This window comes from Fusarium venenatum (genome assembly GCF_020744135.1).
Source record: "Fusarium venenatum strain MPI-CAGE-CH-0201 chromosome Unknown EDB82scaffold_4, whole genome shotgun sequence".
NCBI classification, from domain to species: domain Eukaryota; kingdom Fungi; phylum Ascomycota; class Sordariomycetes; order Hypocreales; family Nectriaceae; genus Fusarium; species Fusarium venenatum.
The window spans coordinates 5,119,766-5,144,913 of NW_027072132.1; the positions used below are offsets into that span (position 1 = coordinate 5,119,766).

The window sequence follows — 25,148 nt, forward strand, 5'->3', positions numbered from 1 at the left end:
ATAGAGCCGCACTTTGATAGAATATTGTACGAAATGATAATGTATAATCAACTTAACACGAACATCACACGAATCCTGCCTTTCATGTAAAAGTGTAATTCAATTGCCTGCATTACTCCGACCTGTCTGTTATCCCTTGAACCAAGCAACTGCTCCCAGCACGAAAATGCATGCCAGCATGTCGCTTCTCACGGTTGTGAATATTTGACCATAGCGCATCACGATTTCAACATAACCCTTGGCAGGCTGTGGTAGGAATTGCATCACAGTGCCCACAATGCCGGCAGGAGGGCTACCTCTCCTGTCAAGGAAGAATCTGGTCGTGAGGAGGAGGGTCTCGGCAGTCGCAAATGTCCAAAAGAATAGTTTTTTGCGATGCTCAAGCTCCATCTCCATCTCAGGCTCAGCGGCTGCAATAAGAGGATCCGCAGGTGTTGTGCCAGCAAGAGCCGCACGCTCGCGCTCAATCTTGCTACCGGTAAAGGGGATGAGGAGGACAATGTAGAAGCCGAGACCCAGAGCAACAATGGCGTGGAGAAGGCGCCAAAGGTTCGTAGAAGCACTGCTGCGCACAGCAGTTTGAGGTACGGGTGGTCCTTGGCCAGGTACTGCACCGGGCATGCCAGGGAAGGGTGGCATAGAACCCGCAGGAAGGCCTGCGCCGGCCATGAGCTGAGACATCATCTTCATCATGGGGTCTTCGTCAACGCCGCCAGGGGCAGGACTGGCAGTGCCGCTACCATTGCCGCGCTCGAAGCCAAGCATCATTTGTCGCAACTGGTCTTCTGACATGTTGGGCTCCAGGGTTTCGGGGACGCTCGTACGTGAAGTGGCAGTGCGCTTAGTCTCGTAATAGTGTTCTGAGATGTCAACTTCGTCGGGGTCCGCATGCTGGGCGGTCGAAGATGCTACGGATGCTGAGGCAGCGGGAGCTGGTGTGGGAGCGTCAGTCGCTGTGGTAGTTGCGATGGTAGGTTCGGGTTCTATAAAATTATGTTAGCATCTAGCAGTTTCAAAAACATGAGAGCATGGATATTATTACCTCCTGGAATCCGACCCCCCAAGCCGGTGATCTTGTTGAGTCTTGCAGAACCTCCAGCCTTGAGCTTTGCTTCACGGCGTTCCTTGCGGAGACGGGCCTGCTCGGCAGCTCTCTGGGCAGCAGTATCCTCTGGGCTTTGTGTTGTCTCTGTCATGACTTGATGTTTTTCTAGTGACGACCTATATCGAAAGGATGGAAGTTAACTGGCGTCTAGACGATGAGGTGGTGCTTTCATCCAAGTGGAGTGCGGCGTGAGCTTTGAATTGGCGGGAGCGATATGACAGCTGGCCATGATAGGGCCTACCTGTGGAACTTACCCTACATCATCTAGCAAACCCGACTGTCAGCATCAATAGGTAGAGACACTTTATCATAAACGCTCTGGTATTGTCTGGTGTCGTCTTTGCATTTATGCCATTTTACTCAGATGAAATTCTTTTTCGTTGCACTTGTTCGTTTATCAAGTCGTATTGTGAATGACACAGTTGGCAGCCACCCAAATACATTACAGGCAAATTCAGAGCAAATGACTGACACGCTGAGCTCCAGACGTTGCTGTCATGATTTTCCGAGCATATGCCTCAAAATCCTATTATAAATGTGGCAATATTGCTAGGGGGACTGTATCAACTAACCGCCATGATTGTCCGATGGGTTCCAAACATCAAAGCTAATCAACTGTAACAACAGCACAAACCATACAACAGTCAAGATTGTGACAATTGATGAGGTAGAAAGATGGCGTCCTATTTATTCTAAATAATTTACACCAAGTGATTCATGTCAAGGCAATACGGTAGAAAACACATAACAACGTTGGCATATACCTTTTCTATTCTACCAAATGTTCAGCGTGGGTGTCATCGTGAATATCATTCCCAATCATGCACCATTCGCTAAACTATTCAACAACCACAGCCCGTCATACACGTTCCATAGACAAGGTGCAAATCATGCTGTATTATAAAACTCTGCTCATGGCGTAGCCTTGCTCATGCTAACCAGTCGCTTGACACCAACCTGTAGTCGAATTAGTTAAACACTCGAGTCGTTGTGATCAGGGGGAACTCACCATCCAGTTGCCACACTCCTCGGTCTTGTCTCGCTGGATCTCAACCTGCAGCTTGTGTGCACCATCGTAGTTCTTGGCCTCAAGAGCATTGGCGAGCTCAGTCAATTGCTCAATTGTGTCAGGCTTAACAAGTTCCTCATTATTGAGGTGGTCAAAGAGCAAGCCAAGTCGCTTCTGTGTATCTTTAACCTGAGGCGCAAATGTCGCAGGAGCTTTGGAAGCAACACGCTGCATATCTTGGTTCAGGATGTCTACCAAGCGTTGAGCGTTGGGGGGGATATGTGATCGGTCACCGGCAGGATGCCTGGCCTTGGGAGGCGCTGAGGACTGGGGAGGAGGAGGAGTTGGCCTGGGAGAAGCAGTACCAGCAGGTCCTCCAGGAGGCCCAGGCCGATTCATAGGAGGTGGCCCAGTTGGTGGTGCGGATGTCTGGCTAGGAGGAGCACCGTATGGCGAGCTAGCATACTGGCCGGGAGTTGACTGCTGAGGCGGGGCGCTGAACGAACCAGCTGGGGGAGGACGGCTGGCGGCTCCAGGAGGTGGCATGGATCCTGGGGGTTGGCTATACTGTTGCTGTGGCTGGGCTGCAGGAGTGGGAGCATATCGGTTGGAGGGAGGTGCCGTGGCAGGAGGAGCATTGTACGGCGACGCAGTCCGTGGGAGAGCGTTTGGCATTGGCGAAGGGATTGCGCCAGCAGCGGGAGGAGGGGGTGCGTAAGGGTTGTGGCCACTGGCAGCTGGTGGAGGAGCCTGGAAGTTCTGGGGAGGAGCTGCCAGGGGAGATTGAACTCGAGGGGGCGCGGATCCCTTGGGAGGAGGAGGGGGCGGAGTCGCTCCAGTTCGTTGCCCGTAAGGAGAACCGCTAGGGGGTGGGGGAGCACTTGTGCCTGGCTGGCCAGGGAAAGGAGAAGTGATAGGCTGAACGTTGGGTGTGCTTCTGCGTGCTGGAGGTGCCTTGGTCACAAGAGGCACGTCGTTCCAGTTGTCCATGTTCTTTACCTTGGCCGCGGGTGCTACCGACGAGGGAGTGGTGTTGCGAGGAGGACCGCCCATTGGGGGAGGTGCCAAGGGAGCAAGTGCACCATAAGCAGGTTGAGCGGGAGCGCCGTAGCCAGGTTGAGCAGGAGCACCATATCCTGGTTGAGCAGCAGGTTGATAACCACCTGGCGCACCATAACCGGGTTGCGCAGGAGCGGCGTAACTGTTATGTGGCTGATAAGGGTTTATCGGTGGCTGATACTGTGCAGGCGATCCAGTGGATCGGGGAGCAGCAGGGTTTGGAGCAATGTTGCTGTAAGGATTGGCAGGGCCGGGGCCGGTTATGGTTCCAGGGACAAGTGCCGGCTGGGGAGGCTGATATCCGACAGTAGGCTGAGCCCGGGATGTGGTTCGGCTTGATGATGCTGGTACTCGGGCAGCGGGCTGGGCAGCAGGCTTCTTGGTAGCTAGGCGCACGCGGTTTCTTGCCAGCTCAGCAGCGGGATAGTTCGAGGGGAGAAGGTCGAGATACTTCTGAGCAGTCTCGAGTTGGCCATGGCCAGCCAGGATATCAGCATACTCGGTGTACTTGTTGTACAGGGTGGAAAGCTTCCAGTCCGAGTCTAGATTCGTCTCGCTGTCCTGGAACTTGGTGGCATGGCGGAAGACGGTGACCTTTTCGATGAAGTTCTGCAGAGATCGAGCATGGACAGAAAAGGTAGAATCGCCAGACTCCTCCTTCAGTCCAGCCTGTTCGTCTTCATCAAGCTCAGCAGCCCAGATGGACACCACCTTCTCAAGCTTGGAACCGACCAAGTAGCAGAACGAAGCATCCTTTCGGTCACCTTCCTCGTTGATCCGGTCACCCAATGCCTCGCAGAGATCCGAGAATTCGGTCGGGTCGGAGAAGGTGCAGAGGATAGCCATGGTCTCTTTCCAGCTCTCCAGGTCGGCATTGTAGACCACGTCCCAAAGATTCTTTGTGATGACAGAACCGAGCAGACGCATATAGCTTGGCATATCAGTCTTGCGCGACAAATAGGCAGCTTGAACCTTGTCAACCAGTTCTTGGCCGCCACAGTTGGCAATCAGGAATGCGTCAGCAAATCGATCCTCTTTGAGGCACAGGTCAGTTGCCTTGGCAAAGTTACCAAGCATCAGGGCAGTTGTGATGCTCTTTTCAACGGAAGTATCGGAGTCGCTGAAGAGATGGAAGGGGTTATCCGTCTTGGCACCCTTCGTAGCGGCGAGGTTGGACAGGAAGTCATCACCGTCGCCTTCAGTGCCTTCAAAGAAGCTCGAAACACGCTTACTCTTCTTTTCCTCAGCCTCCTCAGTTGGTGTCTTGGTTTCCTCTTCCTCTTCAGCATCCTCAGTAGTTTCCTCAGCACTTCCATTTGTGAGATCATCCTTCTTAAAACCAAGATATTCGACAATCTTTTCACGAGGGTTTTCGCCAACCAAAGTGCCCATTACCTCCCAGTCGGCCTTTTCTTCGTCAGTCTTGGCATTCTCGACTCGGTCGGCACAAATTTCAGTGATGTTTCCAGAAGCAATATCATCCTGGAACTTCTGGGTGGCAGACGAAACATCAGAATCAACGGAGAAGTTGGTGATCGTGATCTTGGAGGTGCGCTTTTGGCCAGGCTGCGTGGCATTGGGTCTGAAGACAATAATCTTTCCGCCGAAACCAAATGAGGCACCGACGGGTCTCTCGAACCAGTTGGGAGCCTTGGCCAAAGACCATGAGGCATCCTGAGGCTGATCCTGAGCAGCCCGGAAGAAGTCCTCATCATCAAGATTCTTCTCAGCCGCTGCTTTGGAGGTATCAGGGTTGGTGTTCTGGAGAGTCTGGACCGTGATCTTGCCATCGAAGCTGGCGGTTGCTGAGAGGTTGGGGTTATGAGGGTTGAAACGGGTGAGGAAAGTCCAGTTGGTCACTTCGGGCAATTCGCCGTATCGTTCGCCAGTGCTAGGGTTCCACACAATAGTTCGGTTGTCCTTGCCTGACGAAAGCAAGAGATCGGCATCTTGCTGGCACCAAGACAGAGAGAGAATGCCAGACTCGTGTCCCTGAAGTGTCTTCTCAGGAGCATTGGAGTTTCGAAGGTTCCATAGCAGGATGACAGGGTTGTTGTCATCTGGAGTTGCTGTCAAGAGCTTCGTTGAGTTGTTGGGATCCCAAGCAATAGAGCTGACGGCCTTTCGGTTGTTGTTGAGAGTCAAAGAAGCCTTTTTAGTCTTTAGGTCCCAGACCGTGACAAATCCACCGTTTCCGCCGGTGGCAAGAATATGCGAAACCTTTTGGTTCCATGCGAGACATTCGATATCGTCGGATCGGGCAGCAGCGTTTCCTAGTCGGAAGGGATTGGCAATATCGTTGACGTCGTAGATGAAGAGTTCTCCTTTGGAGCCGGCCGTGGCCAGAATCTGGGGCTTCAATGGGTTGAATTCTAATGTCTTAATTGCACCACTGTGTTTTGATGTCTGGGAGATAAGAGCATCTGAATCTCCGGCAATGAGCTTCTCAGCATCCCAAAGATCTAGAGATCCATTCTCGAGGGCGCCGGCGATGATACCCCGGGGATGATCCTCGTTGGGAGGACCCCATGCGACATCGTAAAACCTGGTAAGTTGATCAGAACGTGGCGTTTTCCATGCGCAAGCTTGGGTATCTACCTAGCGTCGGTGCTGATGCTGGCGACGGGTTGTAGCTCGAGGCCCTGCTGTTGATCATCCAGAGCAAGATCCCAGAGCTCAAGCTTGCTCTCATCTGAAAAATCTACATCAACAGCTCCAGCACGAGTACCAGTGACTAAGATGGGCTTGCCAGCACCTGGAGACCAGGCGAAGGCGGCCGTTCGGGGAATCTCTCGAAGGCGCACCATGATGGTGATGGTGGGGAGTTGATTGACTTATGCGACGAATGGACCAGCTTAGAATAACGTTTTGATAGAATGGCAAGGCTTATAAAGTCAGAAAATGGGCAATTATGACCGGGGACAGGCCATAAAGTTCACAATGAGTATTTCACCTCTGCCCGCAGTAATGCTTCAAAAGAAAGTGAAGCAAAGCGAGGCCAGGTCGGTGGAGGTGCGTCTTGTAGTGGGAGGTATGATGCCAGATTGCAGGCTGCCCCATACTTGCTCCTGAGCTCCCTATGGCCACGTCCGTGCCTCCTGAGTTGTCGAGGAGAGGTGGGGCAAGCTATCACGTGCAGAAAGCTTCTATTTCAGATACTCTACTAATGAGACAATCGCAGCCAGCTCATAAAACATTTTGGGGAGCGAAGAGAGCTGGAGGAGTTATTTGTGGTAATTGTTTGTAGAAACTGGACAATAGTGGCGAAGTCAAGATGAAGGTAGCAGCAACTGATAGAGGTCCATTCATCCGTGACTCTGAACAAACACACTCAATTGAACAAGCTAATGGACCAAGAACTTGGATTTAATTTGCAAATGTGATTTATATATCTCATAGATACAATTATCTGTGGATATGCATATGCAGCTCCAACTACAAGTTTTTGTTGCACAGACACACTACATACAAATGCTAGGTACATTGAATGATCAACTTCAAGCCTGAAAGTCATATAAATAAGGACTGGTTGGAACAACTGAACCATAGTATGGCAGTAAGGGAGAACGAAAAATAAATGTTCATGCGCACCTATTCTGCAGTATGGAGCTCAAGGTTCGTCGTGTAAGTCAGCTTTGAATTTTGATATCACGTGATAACACAGAACCTCGTCAATCCATGCTATTGGATACCTACTGTGAGTTCAACGCGAACGGCTTCCAAGCTCACTTACCATCATCCATTTCTCATTTAATCTTTCGAACTCACATTATAAAGCAACAATGTCGGACGCAGCTCGATGGAAGGCCACAGTCCATGTAGGCGGCCTGTCTCAAATGGCAACTCAGAGCCACGTTCTAGACGCCTTTATCCCATTCGGTGAGATTGTTGAGGTCAAGGTGCCAAAACCTGACGCGCCAAACTCTACAGAAGCCCATAGAGGTTTCGCATATGTCGAGTACGAGGATGCTGCAGATGCGAAGGAAGCCATCGATAACATGGATCAATCGGAGTTTTTCGGAAAGGTCCTCAAGGTCTCACAAGCCAAGGCGCCCAAGAGCGCAGATGATGGACTGGGCAGCAAGACAGCTATTTGGGAAAAGGTACGGCATAAACTAGATTTATTGTCAACGCTACTAACTCAATACATAGGAAGGATGGCTGGCTGAACATGCAGCAGATGATGAGGGAGCAGTGGCAGATTCTGGTCCTGACCCCATGCAAGGATTGGAACAGCTTGATGTTGCAGGACCAAAACCTGAATAAGGACAAAAGCTGGAGGCTAGTTATCGGGTTTATTGCTGGCATAGCGAAGGCGTTTGAGGCATTGGATTCACGGCTACTGGTGGGCAAGGGTGAGATAAATATCAATCACCGAAATTCATATTTTATGTCTGACGGATTTCCCTGCTACCGTGCCGTTCTGGAATGTACAGTACTGCCCGTCCCAGGATATTCAACCAATTTCATTCCCCAAGAGTCACTCTATTCTTCGGTATAAGTTTAGTGCTCCTCGCTCTCACCGTGACCGCTGCTTGCCTGACGCGCAGCAGGGCCCTGTCGAGCGAGACGGAGGTTCTTGTCGACAATGAACTTGCGAGAAATGGAGTAGCCGGCAGCGCCGAGAGCGAAGCCGACAACGACAGCTGGATGGCGTGTTAGAACATATAGAATATCAATCGGGAGTTTTGTGGTTTACCGAGGGGGTACAGCTCAGGAGGGATCTGCTTGAGCTTTCGGAGTCGCTGAGAGATGGTGTGGCCTTGTGATTCTGTTAGTGTCCAGCTTAATTGGGACATGTGTGCATCCTCGCTCGAAGTTTCGGTTCGTTCGATGAAGCTTGACGAAAGCCTTTGTGATTACGTACCAGCCTGGTCCTCCTTCTGTAATACGAAACCTGGTCAGCGATTGATGTCATACTAAGCCGAGGGCTAAAAGAGCTCGTTCTCTCAGCCATTGAAACGGGAACACTCACGGGGACGGGTCGCAGCATGCGAGGCGTCTGCCTGAACATTCGGAGAGCAGCGGTAGAACGCATCTTTGAGGTGAGTGAGTGGGGAGGGTCTAAAGAAAAGAGGTCCAGAGATGATGATTCAATTGGAAATTAAGTCCAATGTTTGGAGTTGGCCGAACGAACATCTGATGTGCAATTGCGAACTGCGGGCTCCACCAGCTGTGATGGGTGCCTTACGCCATTGGCCCGGAATGACTAAGGCCTGAGGCACACACTGAGCAAGCTCTCTCTGGAAATCGAACCACCCGATTCGAGCCTTGTCGGACAACGTCAACGCATTCACTCTCTCCATCCAAAACGCACCGAGCTCCATACTCGCCGTCATTGACCAATCTCCCCTCCCTTAAGTCAATTCCTCATCAATCAATTCAAAATGTCGGACGACGGTCAGGAGCTTGTTACCAAGCCCTTCAAGTTTGTCACTGGTATGTTCAATTGTCCTTGATAATCCCGCTTCACGCTTGCGGGATCGAAAAAATGACCTGATCTGATCCCGAGGCTAACTATTCCATGCAGCTGGTAAGCAACGATCCCCGCGAACACCATCGAACTCTTGACGACGACGACACCCGAAATGAAAAAACGCGACGCCGAAGAACGATGCTCAATTGCACCTGTCTCAATCGCCACGAAACGATCTAACATGTCTTAGGTACTGATGCTCGTTTCCCCAACATGAACCAGACCAAGCACTGCTGGCAAAACTACGTCGATTACCACAAGTGCATTATCGCCAAGGGCGAGGACTTTGCGCCCTGCCGCCAGGTACGATATCCCGAATAACAATCCTGCCCGCGACGCCTCACACTAACCGGCGTATAGTTCTGGCTGTCTTACCGATCCCTCTGCCCCTCCGGCTGGTACCAGCGTTGGGATGAGCAGCGCGGTATGTTTAATTCCCACGATGGCAATCGAGCAAGAACTCGGACTAACGCATCATACAGAGGCCGGCAACTTCCCTGTCAAGCTCGACGCTTAAGCTCAACTTGTAGATATGGAATAGTGGATGATGTTAGAAGATTCAGAGCAGACACACTGCAATTGTATCATTTGTGAAAATGCTTTAAAAGCTAACCCCAAATATTGACTGTTGTGCTTTGAACTTTCCAACGAACTTGTGATGACGTCTCTTGACTCATAGATTGTCAAATGACAATCATTGGTACCATTTCGACTATGAAAGGCCTGACCTGGAAACGCTGATAATTTAATTTCCTATTAACAATAAAGAGTCCGTAATCACATTAATGCTTGTCGCAATTGGCCAGGTATAACTAATACCGTCCAACGTTTGTCCAAAGTTCGGGACATTTGCATCTCATGCTGGGTGCAATCCCATCATTCCTCATCCTCTTCATCCGAGCTCATGAATTCATCGTCCTCGTCAAAGCCGAAGAATGTCCTTGCTTTACCCTTGTCGGTTTTGGACTCTTCGACCGGTGGTGGCGTTGATTCCTCAGATGATGCTTCCTTCTCATCGTCTGAACTAGACTGCTTGTTGCCCGGCTGTGTAGAACTGGAGCCATTAGAAGTGCCGAGCAAGTTGTCTCTATAGTTGCCGGCCTTCATGGCCGCCAAAACTGCCTCTCGAGTCCTTTCACTACTCTCTTCCTTATCATCAACCCACTGGCCATCCAGCCGGCTTTTACTACCTGACTTGATCTCGGCCTCCTTTTGTTCGGAGGCTTGGACGATCTGCTCCCAACGCTCACGGCGCTTCTCTTTCTCCTTCTTCTCCATTTCAGGCTTGATAGCCAAGTATTCTGCCAGAGCCTTGGCTTCGTTCACTGTGCGCAAGCGTCGCCCATCCAAATTTCGACTAGATCCATGATCCTCTTGGCTCTTCTTCTTGCGTGAGGACATGCGACCACCTGCGGCTCTCAGCTGTGATCCAAAACCACCTTTGCCACCGCATAGGGGCACCGCGAGTCGCAAGGAAAGAAATTCATCATCGCTTGTGGAAAGATATTCGGAGATGGGCGAATCCGACGAGTTTGGGAGTTGCTTGTTCGAAAGAGTGGTAAGAATGAGTCTTGACTGAGTTGTTGGTAGTCGGTCATCCAGGCGTTCGCGCAATTCTGTAACTGTTGTTGATGGAGATAGCGGAAGGACAAGAGTCGGTGGTAGTCCCAAACCAGAAAAGCTGGTGATCAGCACATTCAGGTTTCGTGGAGACATGATGCGAATGATTTTGAGTGTATTGACACAGCGTTGAGAGATGAATGAAGCCTGTCGCAAAGATTCGCTCGCTGCCAGCTGGGTTTGGTTGTCATGCACAGCAGATAGTCCAACAATAAAGTGGATCGTGTACTGCCACACAACCAACTCGCGCCACATCGTCCTCATCACGTGAATACAGCCACATTTGGCTCCTTCCCCACCCCACTTCGCTACTTCGCATTTTCTGGTAGGGTTTCCGCCCACAAAAGTTGACAATTTGAGATCTTGCCTTCGTCCCTCCGAAAACTGCCACCTTCCAACATCGACCCTTCCGACGAGCAGCAAATACCGCCACGATGTTGATTCCCAAGGCCGACCGCAAGAAGATCCACGAGGTAATAATCAATACTTTCGAGCTACGCAGAGACGATGACGGCGAATTGCGAGCTGCACAGAATCAATTGCAATAGCGCACATAACTAACAGTTTGGCTCTCAGTACCTCTTCCGTGAGGGTGTCCTCGTCGCCCAGAAGGACTTCAACCTTCCCAAGCATCCCGATATCGACACCAAGAACCTGTTCGTTATCAAGGCTCTGCAGTCGCTCAACTCTCGCGGCTATGTCAAGACTCAGTTCTCTTGGCAATACTACTACTACACCCTGACCCCCGAGGGTCTCGACTACCTCCGCGAGTGGCTTCACCTCCCCGCTGAGATCGTTCCCGCTACCCACATCAAGCAACAACGATCGCACGCTCCTCCCCGTGGCATGCTCGGTGAGGGCGAGCGCGAGCGACGACCTTTCGGCCGTGGCCGTGGTGGTGACCGAGGTGACCGTGAGGGTGGATACCGACGAAGGGATGCTGGCGAGGGCAAGGAGGGTGGTGCTCCCGGCGAGTTCGCTCCTCAGTTGTGAGTTGCCTTGATGTCCGGATTGTCGGAAATGAATCAATTGCTAACATGCTACTAGCCGTGGTGGATTTGGCCGTGGCCGTGGTGCTGCTCCCCCTTCTTAAACGAAACCATTTTATCATCTAGGTGGTCATAAATGAGAAGCATGGCGAAGGGTATCGGCATGTACTCATAAAAATGGAGGGCAATTTCTACCATGGGTTTCGCTCATGTGACAGGGGTTGCGTGGGGGATCCGTGGGAGTTTGAGGGTTTTAGAACCTCGGAATCATTTGCATCAAGGTCAATGTTTGCCGCCGTCAAAACGAGATAATTGCTCGGGAGATACGTGAAGACGTCAATCTTTTCAGTGATGTGAGACGAGAGACCTAATGTTTATGCCAAACGCCCGCTGAGGCACGTCTGAATGAACGATCCGTGCCGTCACCTCAAATCCCACAACTACCATGCCCATTCAGTGATTGCGGTTTTCTGTTCCATATGTGCAAGCCCAGAACAGTAGGCAATCTGGCCGTACCACTATTATAGCTGGACGGTCAGTGAATTTTAAGTGATTTTGATTCTTACGCCAAGCTTGGTAAGGAGAAGTGGTTCTGACGTAGTCGACTTATGGGGAGCTACGTTGGTTCGTAGGCCTGGCCGTCACGATCACCTTGTCGAGAGAGGGACTGCATAGCACGAGCACATTGGTGGTTGATGGCCACTCGGAGTTGAGAGAGGATCGAAAATAAGGGCTAAGGTGCTAAATATGACTTGAGATGTGTAAGCTTGATTAAATTGACGAGGTTTCCGAGATCATTAGGGAGCTTCGTTGGTATAGCTGTTGGTATGATGCATCTGATGGCCATTCTCTACTCTATACCCCATCAACAACAACGAAGATTACTGGTTATTCTATTTGAAGCACTGTATCACTCGTAAAGCGGCTCTTGTTGCCCTTGAACTGAATGTTGTCGTGGTCAGCAATGATTACAACTGGCAGGATTGGCCCAATTCTGACTACTGACCGTGCACATAATCTAGTCTAAGCCTTGCAAATATGAGTAAGATCAGAAGACATGATCGGTTTTACTTGCTATCTAGTGTTATTTATCAGTTGTAAGCACTGCAGTATTCGTGAACTTGGTACGTGAACATCAACAGGAGAGTTTTCTAATGACTTGAGCTTCTCCCTTATGTAACAACCGTTAATATAAAAAGATAGATTCTCATGCTCTGTACTAATAACGAGAGTAAGAGAGACATGATTAATATCAAAAGGATCTTTGGTCGTTCCTGTAGAAACATGCGCATTGGTCAATTGGCAGTGCTGACACCTGTCGGCGCTTGCTGCTGACACTCGAAAAACAGCTATGCGGTGATTTTGGTAGGCAGGTATATATATGTGCATACATATACAGCAGCTGCTTGGTTCCCTCTGTCAGATATTTATCAACATCTATCAGTCTCTGGAGGCGAAATATTGATTATCGCACAACCCAAGCCGCCTGGCACATCGAGTCAACCAGTGGCAACAGAATACATCGTTGCCTTTTTCTCCTTCAGTCACGATGAACATCTCCGACTCTCCTCTATTCAAGGAATTTGCTCGACCAGTTCTTGTACATGAGCCCCATCATGGTAGAGCGTTTTACTCACCCTTGAACATCGTGGATATCTTTGTGCAGCATCTCCTCGACGCTGCTAAGCTTGAAACCACCCAGTTCAAGATCAGCAATGCTACCGAAAAGTGAGTCGGTGAACGAACTGGTTCTTTGATTTGTAACTAACCGTAATGTTGACAGCTCTTTCTGTCTTAGCATTCAAGGGCGTCTTGTTGGGACAGGAACCATTTCTAGTACCATCGATGCCATGGAGGCCTGTCTATCTTTCAACGAATCCAGCTTCGGTAAAGTCAAGTTGCCACAAATACAGACGAGTTACTGGGGCGCGGACTTTTGTGTCAAGGAGCAGCGTGTGAATATCTCTAATTACGTCACATATTGCAACTTTGTTCGGAGTCTCATCGTTGATAAAGACACTTGTCTTCAGCTTCAGAATAGCGAGTGTACTATACGAGCCTTGAGAACCTCGCCAGCATGTAGCATGCGTCTCGATATGCCACTGGAAGCCTTAGACGGGCCACGTATAGCCCTGAAGAAGGTATCACGCTCGGGAAACAATGTCAGAATGGTACTCAGTTCAAGCTACTCAGGTCCAGTGGAAATCAATCATGGTCTGTGTCTCTTCGAGCTTCGAAATGGCCCTGGAGAAATATTGGCAGAGCTGAAGGGAGATGTGAACATTTCCCAGAGCCAGAATGAGCTTATCCTGCACGGCACGGCAAATCATGGGGTGATACCTTCGCAAATGGTAAGGCTGATAGGAGTTGGGGTGGAAGAGGACAAGAGATCATGGCTTAGTGAGACAGTCAGAGAAGTTGATGTTGTCTTCGATCTGGAGCCAGAACATTCAGAGACACTGTGGTTTTGACATCTGGCCGGTTCGTCGACTTTGACTGAGATCGGTCCGCCAGGGCTTGCTGGCACTTGCATATGGATAATTCGGTTGTGTTGCTACAGCATTGAGTAGAGATTCTCAGGTTTGTAATTTCAACGTCAGCGAGCGCATGAGTACTCATTAATTGGTTGCCACTCATGAGAATGGCTTGAATTTAATTTATGACCAGACTTTTGATTGTTAGTTGCTTGCCCGGTTATTTAAGCCGATGTTCATATTTCCTATTGGCATCGATGAAAAAGTAGTACAGTATGTACTGCCTAAAGAATACGAATTGTCCAAGTCTAATATGCCTCGTATCCATTTATGCTACCATCCAACTGAGCTAACGATTTAAGCGGCTGTTGACATTGACATATCAAGACAGGGACCGTTTGCGGGAACTAAAACAGTGATCCTTGTTTGTTTTTGGCTTGGAATTGAAGTCGTGGACGTTTTAGAGTTACAGAACCAGCTGTCTCTCGTTAATCAGAGTTCATGGTAAGCCCTTTCAGACCATAGAAAGATGAGATAAAATTTGGTCATATGTTTTTTTTTTGGAGTTCAGTTTAGCCAAGCAAGAACTGATATAATGTGACAACCATGCTACATAACACCAGATGCGGCCATTGACCTCACGATCATTGGACAGGGCTAATAATAAAGAGTCCTACCCAACCACGTCAATACGAGATTGTGAAAATTCGTGGTAGATTCAGGTGAATCGAATCTCGTTTCTGATTGCGGTAAGAGAGAGGACCTGTTCTGTTGATAAACACTTTTATGTCTCTTTCTACCCATTCCTAAGTGGCTGCTCGAAGCTCCACGTCTCTTCTGGTGTTGTGATATTCTCCATATCCGTCAAGTTTGATGCTCGGCGTTTAAATACGATATTCAATTGGGGATCCAAGACTTGGAGTTCACCCTCGTGGGGATGGATGAATTCGTCAGGGACAAATTAGGCCAAGACGAGCGGGAACTCAAATTCCGGCGGCCGCGCGTTGCATTTATTTGCGGCTATTCAGTTAATTATTATGATCGATGGTCACGCTATGGACCTTTTTCTACCCCATGCATGCTTGACACGTAGTATTGCACCGTATACAGTACGCCTGTCTACATCATATACATCTCTGTATGAACTGGGCTTGTCTTGTTTCACCAACCGCAGCCGCACTCATCATCGTTTGTCATTGTTCCACAGCTCACTCGGTAACCGATTTTTATTTTTATTATTGTTGATCCTTCTTCTCTATACCCCGATAACAACGCATTTTTCTATTTGTTCGAGATCCTTGAATTGAATTGGGCTGAGCTGACTCTGGCCGAACTGAGCTGAGTTGAGCTGAGCTGAGCTCGTGTCAACGCCAACCTGGAACATCCCGACTTTGGAACATGTTGAATCATGCTTTATTGGAAAAACCTGTCTTAAACTGTTAGCCAGTCTATTTCTTCTTTCAATATTCTTTCTATCTTTGTTTTCCACAAATAATTGCTTTACACCAACCTACTGCATACTGTCTACCTGGGTAACTACCTATTCAGTGACTTGAGAAATTCATCTTATCAAGTTTCCCTCCTCCTGGTAGTCGATTAATTATTCCCGTTATTGCAGTAGCAACTTCTTTAGAAATGGCTCCCTGGTTGAGTCGTCGTGGGTCCCAACCCAACAACAGCAGCAACCTCTCTAATAGTGACCTCATTACCCGAATTCATAATACGGCTTTACATACACCAACTACATTGCCAGCGCTTTACTCGAATAACTTACAGGCAACGTCCAACGGTAATCGCTTCGAGCTCTCCTTCTCAAACAACAACGCCGATTCAAGCTCCGACGAATCCGACTTGCATCCCTCGAGACCTTCTTCCTCCAGACCTCAACGACCTCCACACACGCGCTCTATGAGCCAGCCCTTCCCTTCTCTTTTCAGCAGCAAGAAAAAGAGGCAGAACTCGGTCGGCGCACCACCACCCGACCTGGGCTTTGCAGATGATGATGCCGTGATGTCTCGACAAGCGCCCAAGACTCATGATCGAACCTTTTCGCATAATGGAAATGGAAATGGCCCAGCAGGAAGCAAAGATTTTGCAACGGGAAATTGTATGACATGTGGATCGCTGGTACGCTGGCCAAGGGACCTCAAGGTCTTCAAATGTACCATCTGCACAACAGTCAACGATTTGGAGCCTCTAAGTACAGACCATGATGGCTCTAAGCTGCGCAAGGACGCGAATCATGACACTTCTCAAGTCAATTCACCACGAGGTAAGCTAGCAGGATGCAGCGGAGGGCTAAAACTAACAAATATGCAGTTATGCATGTCTCCATCGAACAGACAAAGCGACTTGTTAACCAGTCGATACAGTCCTATCTGACCAAGAGGCTGCACCCAATCCCCAAACCCCCAACCGAGCCGCCACCAGAGCCCCCTGTGCAGAGCAAGTTATCGTTCAGCAGTCGAATGCAAGCTGTTAGCCGCAATCTTTCGCCAACAGACCCTAAAAAAGGAAACACTCCTTCCTCCAAATCCCCTACTATACAAGTCTCCCATTATACGTTTGACGAGGAGCCGACGCTACGGGCGAACCCTGTGCGGACAAACTCTTCGCCTATGCCGCGTTCGTTTTCCTCTTCCTATTCTGAGAGACCGCCAGTACAGAAGATATTACAAAACAATGCGCCAAGAGACGCACGAAAACCTTCGTCAGACACATCCGAGAGTGACCCGAAAAGGATCTTTAAGGCATTGGAAGACTATGTGGTCGCGTGTTTTGGTTCGTTCGAGTGTATCAATTCTTCATTCTCGACACACCCTCGCCCTGCGATGAGACATGTAAGCGAAGCAGCCCGTCGCAAGCCCGCGCCGCCCAATGAGCCACGAGAGCAGCGAGGGCACCGTCGGGCTCCCTCGGAAAATCGTGCCCTCAGCGAACAGCGACAAGCGCGGACCGCCCCTCCAGTGGAGGATAGCACGTTTGATCTTGACCCCAAGATGCTGCTCATTGGTGATTTCGCTGAGAATGGAACTTGGTGGATGGGAAACCAGGAGGAATCAAGACCTCGAAGGCCTTCAACACACCGAGTCGAACGGAGCCCCCCTAATGTGGTCCACACGAAGACACCACAACTGAATTGGGGCGACTTGATGACGTGGTACATGGCGATCGTGAATCCTGCCAAGGGGTGGTTCACGATTTACGAAGAAATCTGCCGAGAGCAGAACTTTCAAACGCCTCCACAGCGTGAATTGCAGTCGATAGAACAAGAGTTGTTACAGGGGCAGGAACACGCTCGACGTGTCTTGCTGAAAGCGACAGAGATGCTTCTGAAGCGACCTGGGAGGCCACTGAAAGATCCCACAGATTTGCGTTTTCTCCTTCTAATTCTTGAAAATCCTCTCTTACACGAGAACGAAAACCTGTTCCACGGAATCATACAACCAGAGAACAACTCACCTTCCAGAGCTAATTTCACTCGATCAAGAAAGGGCAGTGTCCCCGAAACCGGCCCCTTGTCTGGGCAGCATTCTGGAATTATCAAGCGCATAATAGGACTTATGTCGAACTCCTCGCCTGAGTGCCATAATCAGTTGATTTCCTGGTTCGCTAGGTATCACCCTTCTAGATTTGTTAGAACAAAGGAGATTGCATCCGGCTTTCTAACATATCGCATGATACGTCAAAGTGGGAAAAAGCAAGAAGTCAAAGTAGACATCACAGCCGGACTGATTCCACAAATGCAAGAAGGTCGCTCAGGAGCCTATCTCTATGAAGAGATAAATCGGTCGACCTCGTCAAAGAACGTAAAGGAGCCGGAAAAGAAGGTCATTTATGGCGAAGACTGGCAGATCAGAGCTTCTTCTCGAGTTCTGGCTCTCCTTTTTGCTGCCAACAACTCGCTGCACAGTCGAAAAATTGAAGAAACTTCCTCGCCTTCTGGCGGAAGGTGCACTGGCGTGCATTCTCATGGCCAGATGCTCCCAACAAGCGACTTTTACAACTCAATGATTGACTACACCGACCTCGTTGCGGACTTTGAAAACTGGGAGGCTCGAAAAAGTAAATTCACATTCTGCCAGTACCCCTTCCTTCTGAGTATCTGGGCAAAGAATCATATTCTGGAGCATGATGCCCGTCGTCAAATGCAGAGCAAAGCACGTGATGCCTTCTTTGATAGTATCATGAGTCGGAAAGCCATTAACCAGTTCCTAGAGTTGACCGTTCGTCGTGATTGTCTTGTTGACGACAGTCTCAAGGCTGTTAGTGAGGTGATTGGGAGTGGGAGCGAAGATATCAAAAAGGGTCTCCGCATTACCTTCAATGGCGAAGAGGGAGTGGATGCGGGCGGTCTGCGGAAAGAATGGTTCCTTCTTCTTGTCAGAGAGGTTTTCAATCCCGATCATGGTAAGTCGAACAACCCGATACTTTAGTGCTCGAACTAACGTTCAAAAGGATTGTTTCTTTACGACGAGGACTCGCAGTATTGTTATTTCAACCCAAATGCTTTCGAAACATCGGACCAGTTCTTCTTGATTGGCGTTGTGATGGGCCTTGCCATCTACAACTCGACCATTCTTGATGTGGCCCTACCACCCTTTGCATTCCGTAAACTCATTGCATCTGCTCCTACCCATGGTACTGGAGCATCGGCTCATCCAAAGCCGCCAATGCGCTACACGCTAGAAGATCTTGCTGAATATCGACCTCGACTGGCTCGAGGACTACGGCAATTGCTTAAATATGAAGGGAACGTGGAAGAGACCTTTTGTCTTGGTTTTGTTGTTGATATGGACAAATACGGTACCCAGGTCCAGGTTCCTCTCTGCCGAGGAGGTGAACGAATTCCTGTCACAAACAGCAATCGTCGAGAATACGTGGACCTCTATGTGCGCCACGTTATTGATGTTTCTGTGACAAGGCAATTTGAGCCCTTCAAACGAGGCTTCTATACTGTATGTGGAGGTAATGCTTTGTCCCTCTTTAGACCAGAAGAGATCGAGCTTCTGGTACGAGGCTCGGACGAAGCACTTGACATCAATTCACTCAGGGGCGTGGCCGAGTATGATAACTGGAGCAACAAGAAGCCGGATGGCTCTGAGTCTGTCATTGACTGGTTCTGGGAGACATTCCAAGAGGCTACATCTCAAGACCAGCGCAAACTTCTCTCATTCATCACTGGCAGTGATCGGATCCCTGCCACAGGTGCTGCTGTACTACCAATCAAGATTTCTTGCCTAGGCGAGGACGAAGGTAGGTATCCTATCGCTCGAACATGTTTCAATATGTTGTCTCTCTCACGATACGCATCAAAAGAAAGATTGGAGAAGATGTTGTGGACTGCTGTGCGCGAAAGCGAAGGTTTCGGAATAAAGTAAAAAGACACACTTGACGAGGTTATGAAAAAGGCGTTAATTTCACGTACGGAGTTTTAATAGGTAGACCAATGGGTTTGGGAATATAGATCTATAGGAGAACCTGAGAAGTCCTAAATTAGAAGCTGGAATTGTTCAACTTACTCGAGGACAGGATGGTAAACATGGCAGCATCACCACCAAATTGTAAGTCATACCTATCACCATCCTCGTATTCTCAGATTCTAAACGGCTTCGAAAAGAGGAGATAAAGGAAAACTTTTGTTCTTAGCAAAAATGACTGGTAAACTTTTTCATATTTCCAAGTAGTACACTTGCCAGTTTATGTGGCATAAAGTAATACAGATTTATTGTACAGCATTGTCCTTCTTTTCCGAACGGAAGTACATCTACGATTCTTCCTCCTCCGCAACACCACCAGCAGCCCGGGCTCGCTTCAACATAGCCTCCTCGCGCTGCTTCTCCTCTCGCAGGCCTCTCATGCGCGCGCGGTCGACATCGGCCTGTTTAGCCATTGCATCAATTTCCTGCAACTCGCGGATCTCCTCCTTTGTAGGCTTGAGAGGGACTGCGCGAGTCTCGGCGAGGACAAACTCGAGGATATGGGATGAGTGCTTCTCGGTCATGTCGACTGTGATGATCTTTTCGTCGGCATCCGGAAGCGTGGCTTTGGATAGGTTGCTGCGTGATGAAGCGGGCTGGGAGCGGGTTTCTGGTGCGGGAGTAGTGGCGTCGGGCTTACGGAGGTAGATGGAGAGTGTGGGCTTCTTCTGATTTTGGTTGTGTCGGTTGACGATCATAGGGACCGAAGGGTTATTGTACTTTAGTCGAGGGAGGTTCTCGCGCCAGAACTTTCTATATCGGTGTATCAGTTGATGTATAGGTGAGTGCGATATATGGTAACGAACTTGGCACCCATATGACCATTCTTGAAACTCGTGGCAAAGTCCATATGTATTCTGGTCACTTCCGGGGGAAGAATTGCCGCACCGGGGCCAACTCTTAAGGAAACAAGCTGTTTATATCGTGAGCATCGGGTCGTAAATCGTTAATTGCGGAGGAGCTATCTACCTTCTATAAGTTGTTAGCCATGATCATGAGAGAGTAAAGAGGAATTGACTTGCCCTGTGGAGCTTGTTGTAACGCTCACCGAGAGACCTCATCTTAAACTGCGCGAACCTTTGATCCGTAAAGGCGTTACGCAGGTGTCTCCAAATCGAACCAGGTCAGTAATCGCAATACCTCGAAAAGTCGACGTCTCTAGGCCCAGAAAATCATACAGACCCCTGCGAACAGTGAAAGCCAGCGGGCCGAGCGTTGACCCGGAGGGACAAAAAGGTAGATAGGTCCACTTTTGACATGCCGCTTTACATCGCAGAGCCGAGAATCATTTCCTAGGAAATTTCTGGGACAATCTGTGTAAGTCAACTTTTTTTTAGTTGCGACAACTCGGAACTCGAAATTTTACGACAGAGGAACGCAATGCACCGCGCATTGTCAGCTCGATGGCTCAACCGGGCACTCAGCATTGGTGAAGCTACTGCTTCATCCAGTGTCCCTTTATTTTTATGTCCTGCTGGAGCATCAAGTCGAATTTATAGAACGCCAAGAGCGGCGCCTCTACAAACCCCAGTTTATACTCGACGATTCAATCATACCGAAGCGACAACCACTCAAGAAACGCCTGTCGGAACTGCCGAAACGCCTTCTCTTTTTAACCCTGAAGTCTCAAGGAGGAAACTGCCGTTGAATTGTACCGGATGCGGCGCCTTTACACAGACGAACGATCCGCAATTGCTAGGTTACTTTGACCCAGAGAGCAAAAGAGTCAAGAAATGGCTGAATCCAAGGGCTTATGAACGTCAGCAAGCACCCACACAGGAGGATGAAATCGTTGGTGATGTTTTTAAGAATTTGGACGAGAGCCAAATGAAGGCTCTTGGAATGGACCTTTCTCTCTTGATCTCTGGCGCTGAGAGAGAGGGCGGCGTCGCTCCCAGTATGTACCTTGAATACCAACAGACAACATGACCATGAGAGCTAACATGCTAGCAGAAGCACTTCCTCAAGAAAAGCAACCCGTATGCGACCGATGTCACGATTTGCAGCATTACAGCACAAAAGGCGGTACAGCAAAGGTCCCCATGTATCATCCCACTGTTGAGTCGCTGCGCGAAACAATCGAAGAATCACCGCACAAATACAACCACATATACCATATTATCGACGCCGCCGATTTTCCTATGTCACTCATTCCTCGACTTAATGTTCTGCTGGGCGACATCCCGATCAGAACCCGCAACCGACGATCGCGAACTAGCAAATTCCAGCATGACCGCAAGACAGAACTCAGCTTTATCATCACGAGAGGCGACCTACTAGGACCTAAAAAAGAAATGGTGGATACCATGATGCCGTACTTGCGTGAAGTGCTGAGAGATGCTTTGGGAAGACTCGGAAACAGAGTTCGTCTGGGTAATGTCCGATGTGTTAGCGCAAAGCGTTCTTGGTGGTGCAAGGAGGTTAAGGAAGACATATGGCATCGTGGAGGTGCGGGTTGGATGGTCGGAAAGGTCAATGTTGGCAAAAGCCAGCTGTTTGAAGCTGTTTATCCCAAGGGCAGGATGGGGCCGGTGAATGATAAGGACCGAGGATCGATATCGACATACCCTCGAGAATTCCTGAGTGCAGAATCGATTGCTGCACAGCCGATTCAGGACAAGGATGTAGATGTCGGAGACTTGTTACCGCCCCCACAGCCAGCCAAGAATTATCCCGACATGCCTCTGGTATCATCGCTTCCCGGTACAACTGCTTCTCCTATTCGAGTTCCATTTGGGAACGGAAAGGGCGAATTAATCGATCTTCCTGGCTTGGCACGCAGCGACTTGGAGCTTTTCGTGAAAGAGGAGGCCCGGCAATCGACAATTATGAAGAAGCGCATTATACCTGAGCAGATCTCCATGACTCCGGGCAAGTCGCTCATCCTTGGTGGTGGTCTAATTCGCATCACACCCAAGAACCCTAATTTGGTTATCTTGGCTTACAATTTCACACCTTTGGATGAGCATCTTACTCAAACCGACAAGGCCATTGCTTTCCAAGAGCAAACAAGGGAGTCTGCTGGTGTGCCGAGTATCATGCTTCCTGGCATTGGAGACAAGATGAAGCATGCTGGGACATTTAAGCTGTCACACGATGTTACCAGGAAGAGAGCAGGTCCACTTACAAGGAAGAATGCGGTCGGTCTCAATGTCGACAGGCTTCCCTTCAGAGTTCTATCTACGGATATCCTCATCGAAGGTGTGGGCTATGTCGAGCTCGTCGCACAAGTTCGTGCTCGTGATGTCGCTCTGAAGGTGTTCGACCAACAACAGCAACAGACCAAAGCCGACGAGACTGTTTGGAAAAGGCCAGTTGATACCTCTGATCCTTTCGCCGCCATGAAGTCTCAACGAAGAGATACAGCACCCGTTGTACAGGCGAGACGCAAGGAACCCGAGCCCCCATTGGATCCTGCGTGGCCAGCGGTTGACGTCTTTAGTCCCAAAGGCCAGTTCATCGGTTCTCGCCAACCTATTCAGGGATGGTTAAACAACAAACCCCGTGTATTGAAAGAGCATAAGAAGAGCCGACCTCGAAGGAGTATGAAGGGTGTTAAAAGGAAGGACAAGATTGAGAGGAGGGCAGCAAACTGAATACTGCCATGATTTAAGCTGTATGATGAATGAGTGTAAGACTTGACGTTGTATACCACCTAGAAGTATAGACTGTACCAAAACCTTGTATAACATCAATTGACAAAAGACACCAATGCTGTTATTGCTCAGGTGAGAATAGTTTACTTTACTTGGCGCCGAGTGATGTACATGTGCGGATAAATGATGTGTCAAAGCTCACCCAATTGATAAACAAGTTGCATGACGTGGGGCGAATCAACCCCGGATTTTTCTTTGCGCCCCTCCATCGATGATCACTAAAACCCGATTACAATTCATTCCTGTCATTTGCCAAACGTTTCTATCAACAAACGCGTGATAATTGCAATCTCCATTTCCGCAGCGCACCGTTTTATTTTCTTCCCAACAACTTGGTGAAACAACAAATAAGACTGCGACTAGTAAAAGCCGGCCACACCATGTCGCAACGACAGCAACAAAGCGCACCAGCGCCCTCACAAACACAAACCGAAACTCCGACACAAACACCAGAGACAAGCGAACAGGCTCCTCAAATTCTGCGACTTCGGGGTGCACATGCTTCCAACGGACGATCCGTCCAGTGGGCGGAGGATGTAATAGACAACGAAGGTCTTGGACGCAAGAGTTCAAAAGGTGAACGATGTGGATTATAGCATTTAAGAGGCGCAGTCTAACATAGACACAACAGTGTGCTGTATTTATCACAAACCTAAAGCTGTCGATGAGTCCAGCGATGAATCCTCCTCAGATTCTGATTCCGACTCGGAATCTGATCGTGACGGCGCACAACCAGCAAGTGGTAAACGTCAGGCCTGTGGTCATGGACATGGGCACAACCACGGACGAGGCCGAAGAAGCGGAAAAGGCAAAGACAAGAGAGCGCCAAGTCCAAATGCATACGAAAAAGTGCCCAAGCCGAAATCCAAAGATGGGTCATCAGAAGCCAAGTCTTAGATTAATGGGGGCGACAGATCATCAAATAAGAAGGATAAAGAAAGATGAGCACGAATCATGATGATATGAACATAGATATGTTATATGGCGGGGGAGGGTTCTTCATGAAGATTTAAGCGAGCAAAGGGACGATGCATCAAGTACAACGTGACGCGGTGTCTGGGTAATATTGTTTTATACAAGAGGGTATCATGTCGCATTCCCTTTTCATTTTTAAGAGTAGGTTTTTACACTAATAAATTCCCCATCACTCTGCGCCTTCAATATCCTTTTTTCCACTTTCGACCACAAAGTATCTCCCCGCCGTCTTGCTCGCTGTACTCAGAGCATCCCACTTCTCCGCATTGGACTCAGCCTTCTCCCTCACTCTCCTTGGCCGCTGGTAATGGCCTATGCGAACCTCTTTGCTCAGTGCCTCTTGTAGATCTGCAAGCTCAATCGTCACCTCTTGTCGAGCCTTTGATGTCTCGTCGCGGATTGCTCTCAGAGGCTCGACACCAGTTGTGTCAACGCGCTGCACTGCACGGACGAATTGCAGTTGGCTTTGGAGAGTGTTGATCATGGTGGCCTCATCAGCGGACGTGGTGGGAAGTGGTAGAGCTGAGAGGCGAAGGAGATGGTGTAGTTGTGAAGGCGTGATCTTTTCAGCTGATTCCGAAGATGAAGAAGAGGGGAGAAGACTCCGAATAGACCAGGTAGGCTTCTGGAGAATCGAGGCGGCGGTGGGAGATTTGGTAGTAATTGATCGAGTTGTTGTGCTTTTGCTTGGATTTATGGTCATGGTACGCCGAAGCGCGAGTCGACAAGAAGCGCAGATTGCCATTTTTTTTACACTCGATATCAATATATTCCCTTCGTTTGCTGCTCGACATGTATCTTTTTCATGTGGTGGTGGATCGCCAATTCAGTCAATGGTCAACATGAAATATTGTCCATCATGGAATCTTCAATCTCGAACTGAAGCGGACACTAAGGTGTTACAGAAGCCTGTGACCCACTAAATCCACCCTCTAAACTGTGGCTCAGGCGACCCCCGTCGTCATAGCTCAGCCGCCAACCACGCCGCAACACCAGTTGACATCTTTACTTACAACCATCAGTCAGCTCTTGATAACTTCAACGTGGCACTTTTTCACCTTTTGTTTTTTATTACAACTCTTTCTTAATACCCCCTTTCATCAAATCTCAAAATCATGGCGCAAGACCCCCGAGCTCTCCTCCAAAAGGTTCCGCAACAACCCCTCCCCCGCCTTGATCTTAGTCTTGGCTGTTAGAAACGATCTTGTGCTGACGCATCGCAACATTCAGGCTCAGAAGCAGCTCCAAAGTGCCGGTGGCGGCTTCAGCTTCTTTGGGGGACGAGAGGATAAGTACCAAGAAGCC

At 49.2% G+C, this 25,148-nt stretch overlaps 13 protein-coding genes across 13 annotated transcripts; 7 read left to right on the forward strand and 6 right to left on the reverse strand.

The window, feature by feature from the left end:
* Positions 1-62: 62 nt before the first annotated feature.
* EDB82DRAFT_516144 (uncharacterized protein) lies at positions 63-1,571 on the reverse strand. The gene is made up of 2 exons (XM_025738796.2): positions 1,043-1,571; positions 63-983 (listed from the first exon to the last, which is right to left on the reverse strand). Exons 1-2 carry the CDS (start codon positions 1,194-1,196, stop codon positions 130-132), a joined length of 1,008 nt encoding a protein of 335 aa, XP_025593522.1. The 5' UTR covers positions 1,197-1,571; the 3' UTR covers positions 63-129.
* Positions 1,572-6,252, reverse strand: EDB82DRAFT_580104 (uncharacterized protein). Its single transcript, XM_025738798.2, has 3 exons — positions 5,772-6,252; positions 2,115-5,718; positions 1,572-2,062 (listed from the first exon to the last, which is right to left on the reverse strand). The coding sequence occupies exons 1-3, from the start codon at positions 5,978-5,980 to the stop codon at positions 2,018-2,020; spliced, it is 3,858 nt and encodes a 1,285-aa protein (XP_025593523.1). The 5' UTR covers positions 5,981-6,252; the 3' UTR covers positions 1,572-2,017.
* Positions 6,253-6,808: 556 nt separating this feature from the next.
* EDB82DRAFT_516160 (uncharacterized protein) lies at positions 6,809-7,519 on the forward strand. The gene is made up of 2 exons (XM_025738800.2): positions 6,809-7,276; positions 7,326-7,519. The coding sequence occupies exons 1-2, from the start codon at positions 6,956-6,958 to the stop codon at positions 7,437-7,439; spliced, it is 435 nt and encodes a 144-aa protein (XP_025593525.1). The 5' UTR covers positions 6,809-6,955; the 3' UTR covers positions 7,440-7,519.
* Positions 7,520-7,676: 157 nt separating this feature from the next.
* On the reverse strand, positions 7,677-8,211 carry EDB82DRAFT_530224 (uncharacterized protein; the record flags this gene model as incomplete). The annotated part of the gene is made up of 4 exons (XM_065609219.1): positions 7,677-7,819; positions 7,873-7,935; positions 8,041-8,056; positions 8,149-8,211. 4 exons carry the CDS (start codon positions 8,209-8,211, stop codon positions 7,677-7,679), a joined length of 285 nt encoding a protein of 94 aa, XP_065463468.1.
* A 349-nt stretch (positions 8,212-8,560) lies between these two features.
* Positions 8,561-9,166, forward strand: EDB82DRAFT_530225 (cytochrome c oxidase, subunit VIb; the record flags this gene model as incomplete). Its single annotated transcript, XM_065609220.1, has 4 exons — positions 8,561-8,612; positions 8,840-8,952; positions 9,010-9,073; positions 9,132-9,166. The coding sequence occupies 4 exons, from the start codon at positions 8,561-8,563 to the stop codon at positions 9,164-9,166; spliced, it is 264 nt and encodes an 87-aa protein (XP_065463469.1).
* Positions 9,167-9,525: 359 nt separating this feature from the next.
* On the reverse strand, positions 9,526-10,365 carry EDB82DRAFT_530226 (telomere stability and silencing-domain-containing protein; the record flags this gene model as incomplete). Its single annotated transcript, XM_025738803.1, has 1 exon — positions 9,526-10,365. The coding sequence occupies one exon, from the start codon at positions 10,363-10,365 to the stop codon at positions 9,526-9,528; it is 840 nt and encodes a 279-aa protein (XP_025593528.1).
* A 338-nt stretch (positions 10,366-10,703) lies between these two features.
* EDB82DRAFT_548464 (Plectin/S10 domain-containing protein) lies at positions 10,704-11,362 on the forward strand (the record flags this gene model as incomplete). Its single annotated transcript, XM_065609523.1, has 3 exons — positions 10,704-10,742; positions 10,834-11,258; positions 11,317-11,362. 3 exons carry the CDS (start codon positions 10,704-10,706, stop codon positions 11,360-11,362), a joined length of 510 nt encoding a protein of 169 aa, XP_065463470.1.
* A 1,080-nt stretch (positions 11,363-12,442) lies between these two features.
* On the forward strand, positions 12,443-13,926 carry EDB82DRAFT_541620 (uncharacterized protein). The gene is made up of 2 exons (XM_025738805.2): positions 12,443-12,986; positions 13,042-13,926. Exons 1-2 carry the CDS (start codon positions 12,808-12,810, stop codon positions 13,727-13,729), a joined length of 867 nt encoding a protein of 288 aa, XP_025593530.1. The 5' UTR covers positions 12,443-12,807; the 3' UTR covers positions 13,730-13,926.
* Positions 13,927-15,367: 1,441 nt separating this feature from the next.
* On the forward strand, positions 15,368-19,246 carry EDB82DRAFT_562323 (uncharacterized protein; the record flags this gene model as incomplete). The annotated part of the gene is made up of 3 exons (XM_025738806.2): positions 15,368-16,004; positions 16,052-18,142; positions 18,191-19,246. The coding sequence occupies 3 exons, from the start codon at positions 15,368-15,370 to the stop codon at positions 19,111-19,113; spliced, it is 3,651 nt and encodes a 1,216-aa protein (XP_025593531.2). The 3' UTR covers positions 19,114-19,246.
* A 253-nt stretch (positions 19,247-19,499) lies between these two features.
* On the reverse strand, positions 19,500-20,062 carry EDB82DRAFT_530230 (mitochondrial 54S ribosomal protein mL61; the record flags this gene model as incomplete). The annotated part of the gene is made up of 2 exons (XM_025738807.1): positions 19,500-19,965; positions 20,019-20,062. 2 exons carry the CDS (start codon positions 20,060-20,062, stop codon positions 19,500-19,502), a joined length of 510 nt encoding a protein of 169 aa, XP_025593532.1.
* Positions 20,063-20,462: 400 nt separating this feature from the next.
* On the forward strand, positions 20,463-23,023 carry EDB82DRAFT_335634 (uncharacterized protein). Its single transcript, XM_065607501.1, has 2 exons — positions 20,463-21,109; positions 21,166-23,023. The coding sequence occupies exons 1-2, from the start codon at positions 20,593-20,595 to the stop codon at positions 22,806-22,808; spliced, it is 2,160 nt and encodes a 719-aa protein (XP_065463471.1). The 5' UTR covers positions 20,463-20,592; the 3' UTR covers positions 22,809-23,023.
* Positions 23,024-23,248: 225 nt separating this feature from the next.
* EDB82DRAFT_480849 (phosphatase inhibitor-domain-containing protein) lies at positions 23,249-23,765 on the forward strand (the record flags this gene model as incomplete). Its single annotated transcript, XM_025738810.1, has 2 exons — positions 23,249-23,444; positions 23,500-23,765. The coding sequence occupies 2 exons, from the start codon at positions 23,249-23,251 to the stop codon at positions 23,763-23,765; spliced, it is 462 nt and encodes a 153-aa protein (XP_025593534.1).
* A 247-nt stretch (positions 23,766-24,012) lies between these two features.
* On the reverse strand, positions 24,013-24,588 carry EDB82DRAFT_530233 (uncharacterized protein; the record flags this gene model as incomplete). Its single annotated transcript, XM_025738811.1, has 1 exon — positions 24,013-24,588. One exon carries the CDS (start codon positions 24,586-24,588, stop codon positions 24,013-24,015), a length of 576 nt encoding a protein of 191 aa, XP_025593535.1.
* Positions 24,589-25,148: the final 560 nt, after the last annotated feature.

What these genes read in the sequence shown, in the direction of transcription:
- EDB82DRAFT_516160 (XM_025738800.2), top strand. Translation starts at nt 6,956, where the DNA reads ATGTCGGACGCAGCTCGATGGAAGGCCACAGTCCATGTAGGCGGCCTG. An exon ending in AGACAGCTATTTGGGAAAAG is followed by an intron (nt 7,277 to 7,325) that starts GTACGGCATAAA and finishes CTCAATACATAG; the next exon opens with GAAGGATGGCTGGCTGAACA.
- EDB82DRAFT_335634 (XM_065607501.1), top strand. Translation starts at nt 20,593, where the DNA reads ATGCACCGCGCATTGTCAGCTCGATGGCTCAACCGGGCACTCAGCATT. An exon ending in AGAGGGCGGCGTCGCTCCCA is followed by an intron (nt 21,110 to 21,165) that starts GTATGTACCTTG and finishes ACATGCTAGCAG; the next exon opens with AAGCACTTCCTCAAGAAAAG.
- EDB82DRAFT_541620 (XM_025738805.2), top strand. Translation starts at nt 12,808, where the DNA reads ATGAACATCTCCGACTCTCCTCTATTCAAGGAATTTGCTCGACCAGTT. An exon ending in ATCAGCAATGCTACCGAAAA is followed by an intron (nt 12,987 to 13,041) that starts GTGAGTCGGTGA and finishes TAATGTTGACAG; the next exon opens with CTCTTTCTGTCTTAGCATTC.
- EDB82DRAFT_580104 (XM_025738798.2), bottom strand. Translation starts at nt 5,980, where the DNA reads ATGGTGCGCCTTCGAGAGATTCCCCGAACGGCCGCCTTCGCCTGGTCT. An exon ending in AGCATCAGCACCGACGCTAG is followed by an intron (nt 5,719 to 5,771) that starts GTAGATACCCAA and finishes TCAACTTACCAG; the next exon opens with GTTTTACGATGTCGCATGGG. An exon ending in AGGAGTGTGGCAACTGGATG is followed by an intron (nt 2,063 to 2,114) that starts GTGAGTTCCCCC and finishes ATTCGACTACAG; the next exon opens with GTTGGTGTCAAGCGACTGGT.
- EDB82DRAFT_516144 (XM_025738796.2), bottom strand. Translation starts at nt 1,196, where the DNA reads ATGACAGAGACAACACAAAGCCCAGAGGATACTGCTGCCCAGAGAGCT. An exon ending in GGGGGGTCGGATTCCAGGAG is followed by an intron (nt 984 to 1,042) that starts GTAATAATATCC and finishes ATAATTTTATAG; the next exon opens with AACCCGAACCTACCATCGCA.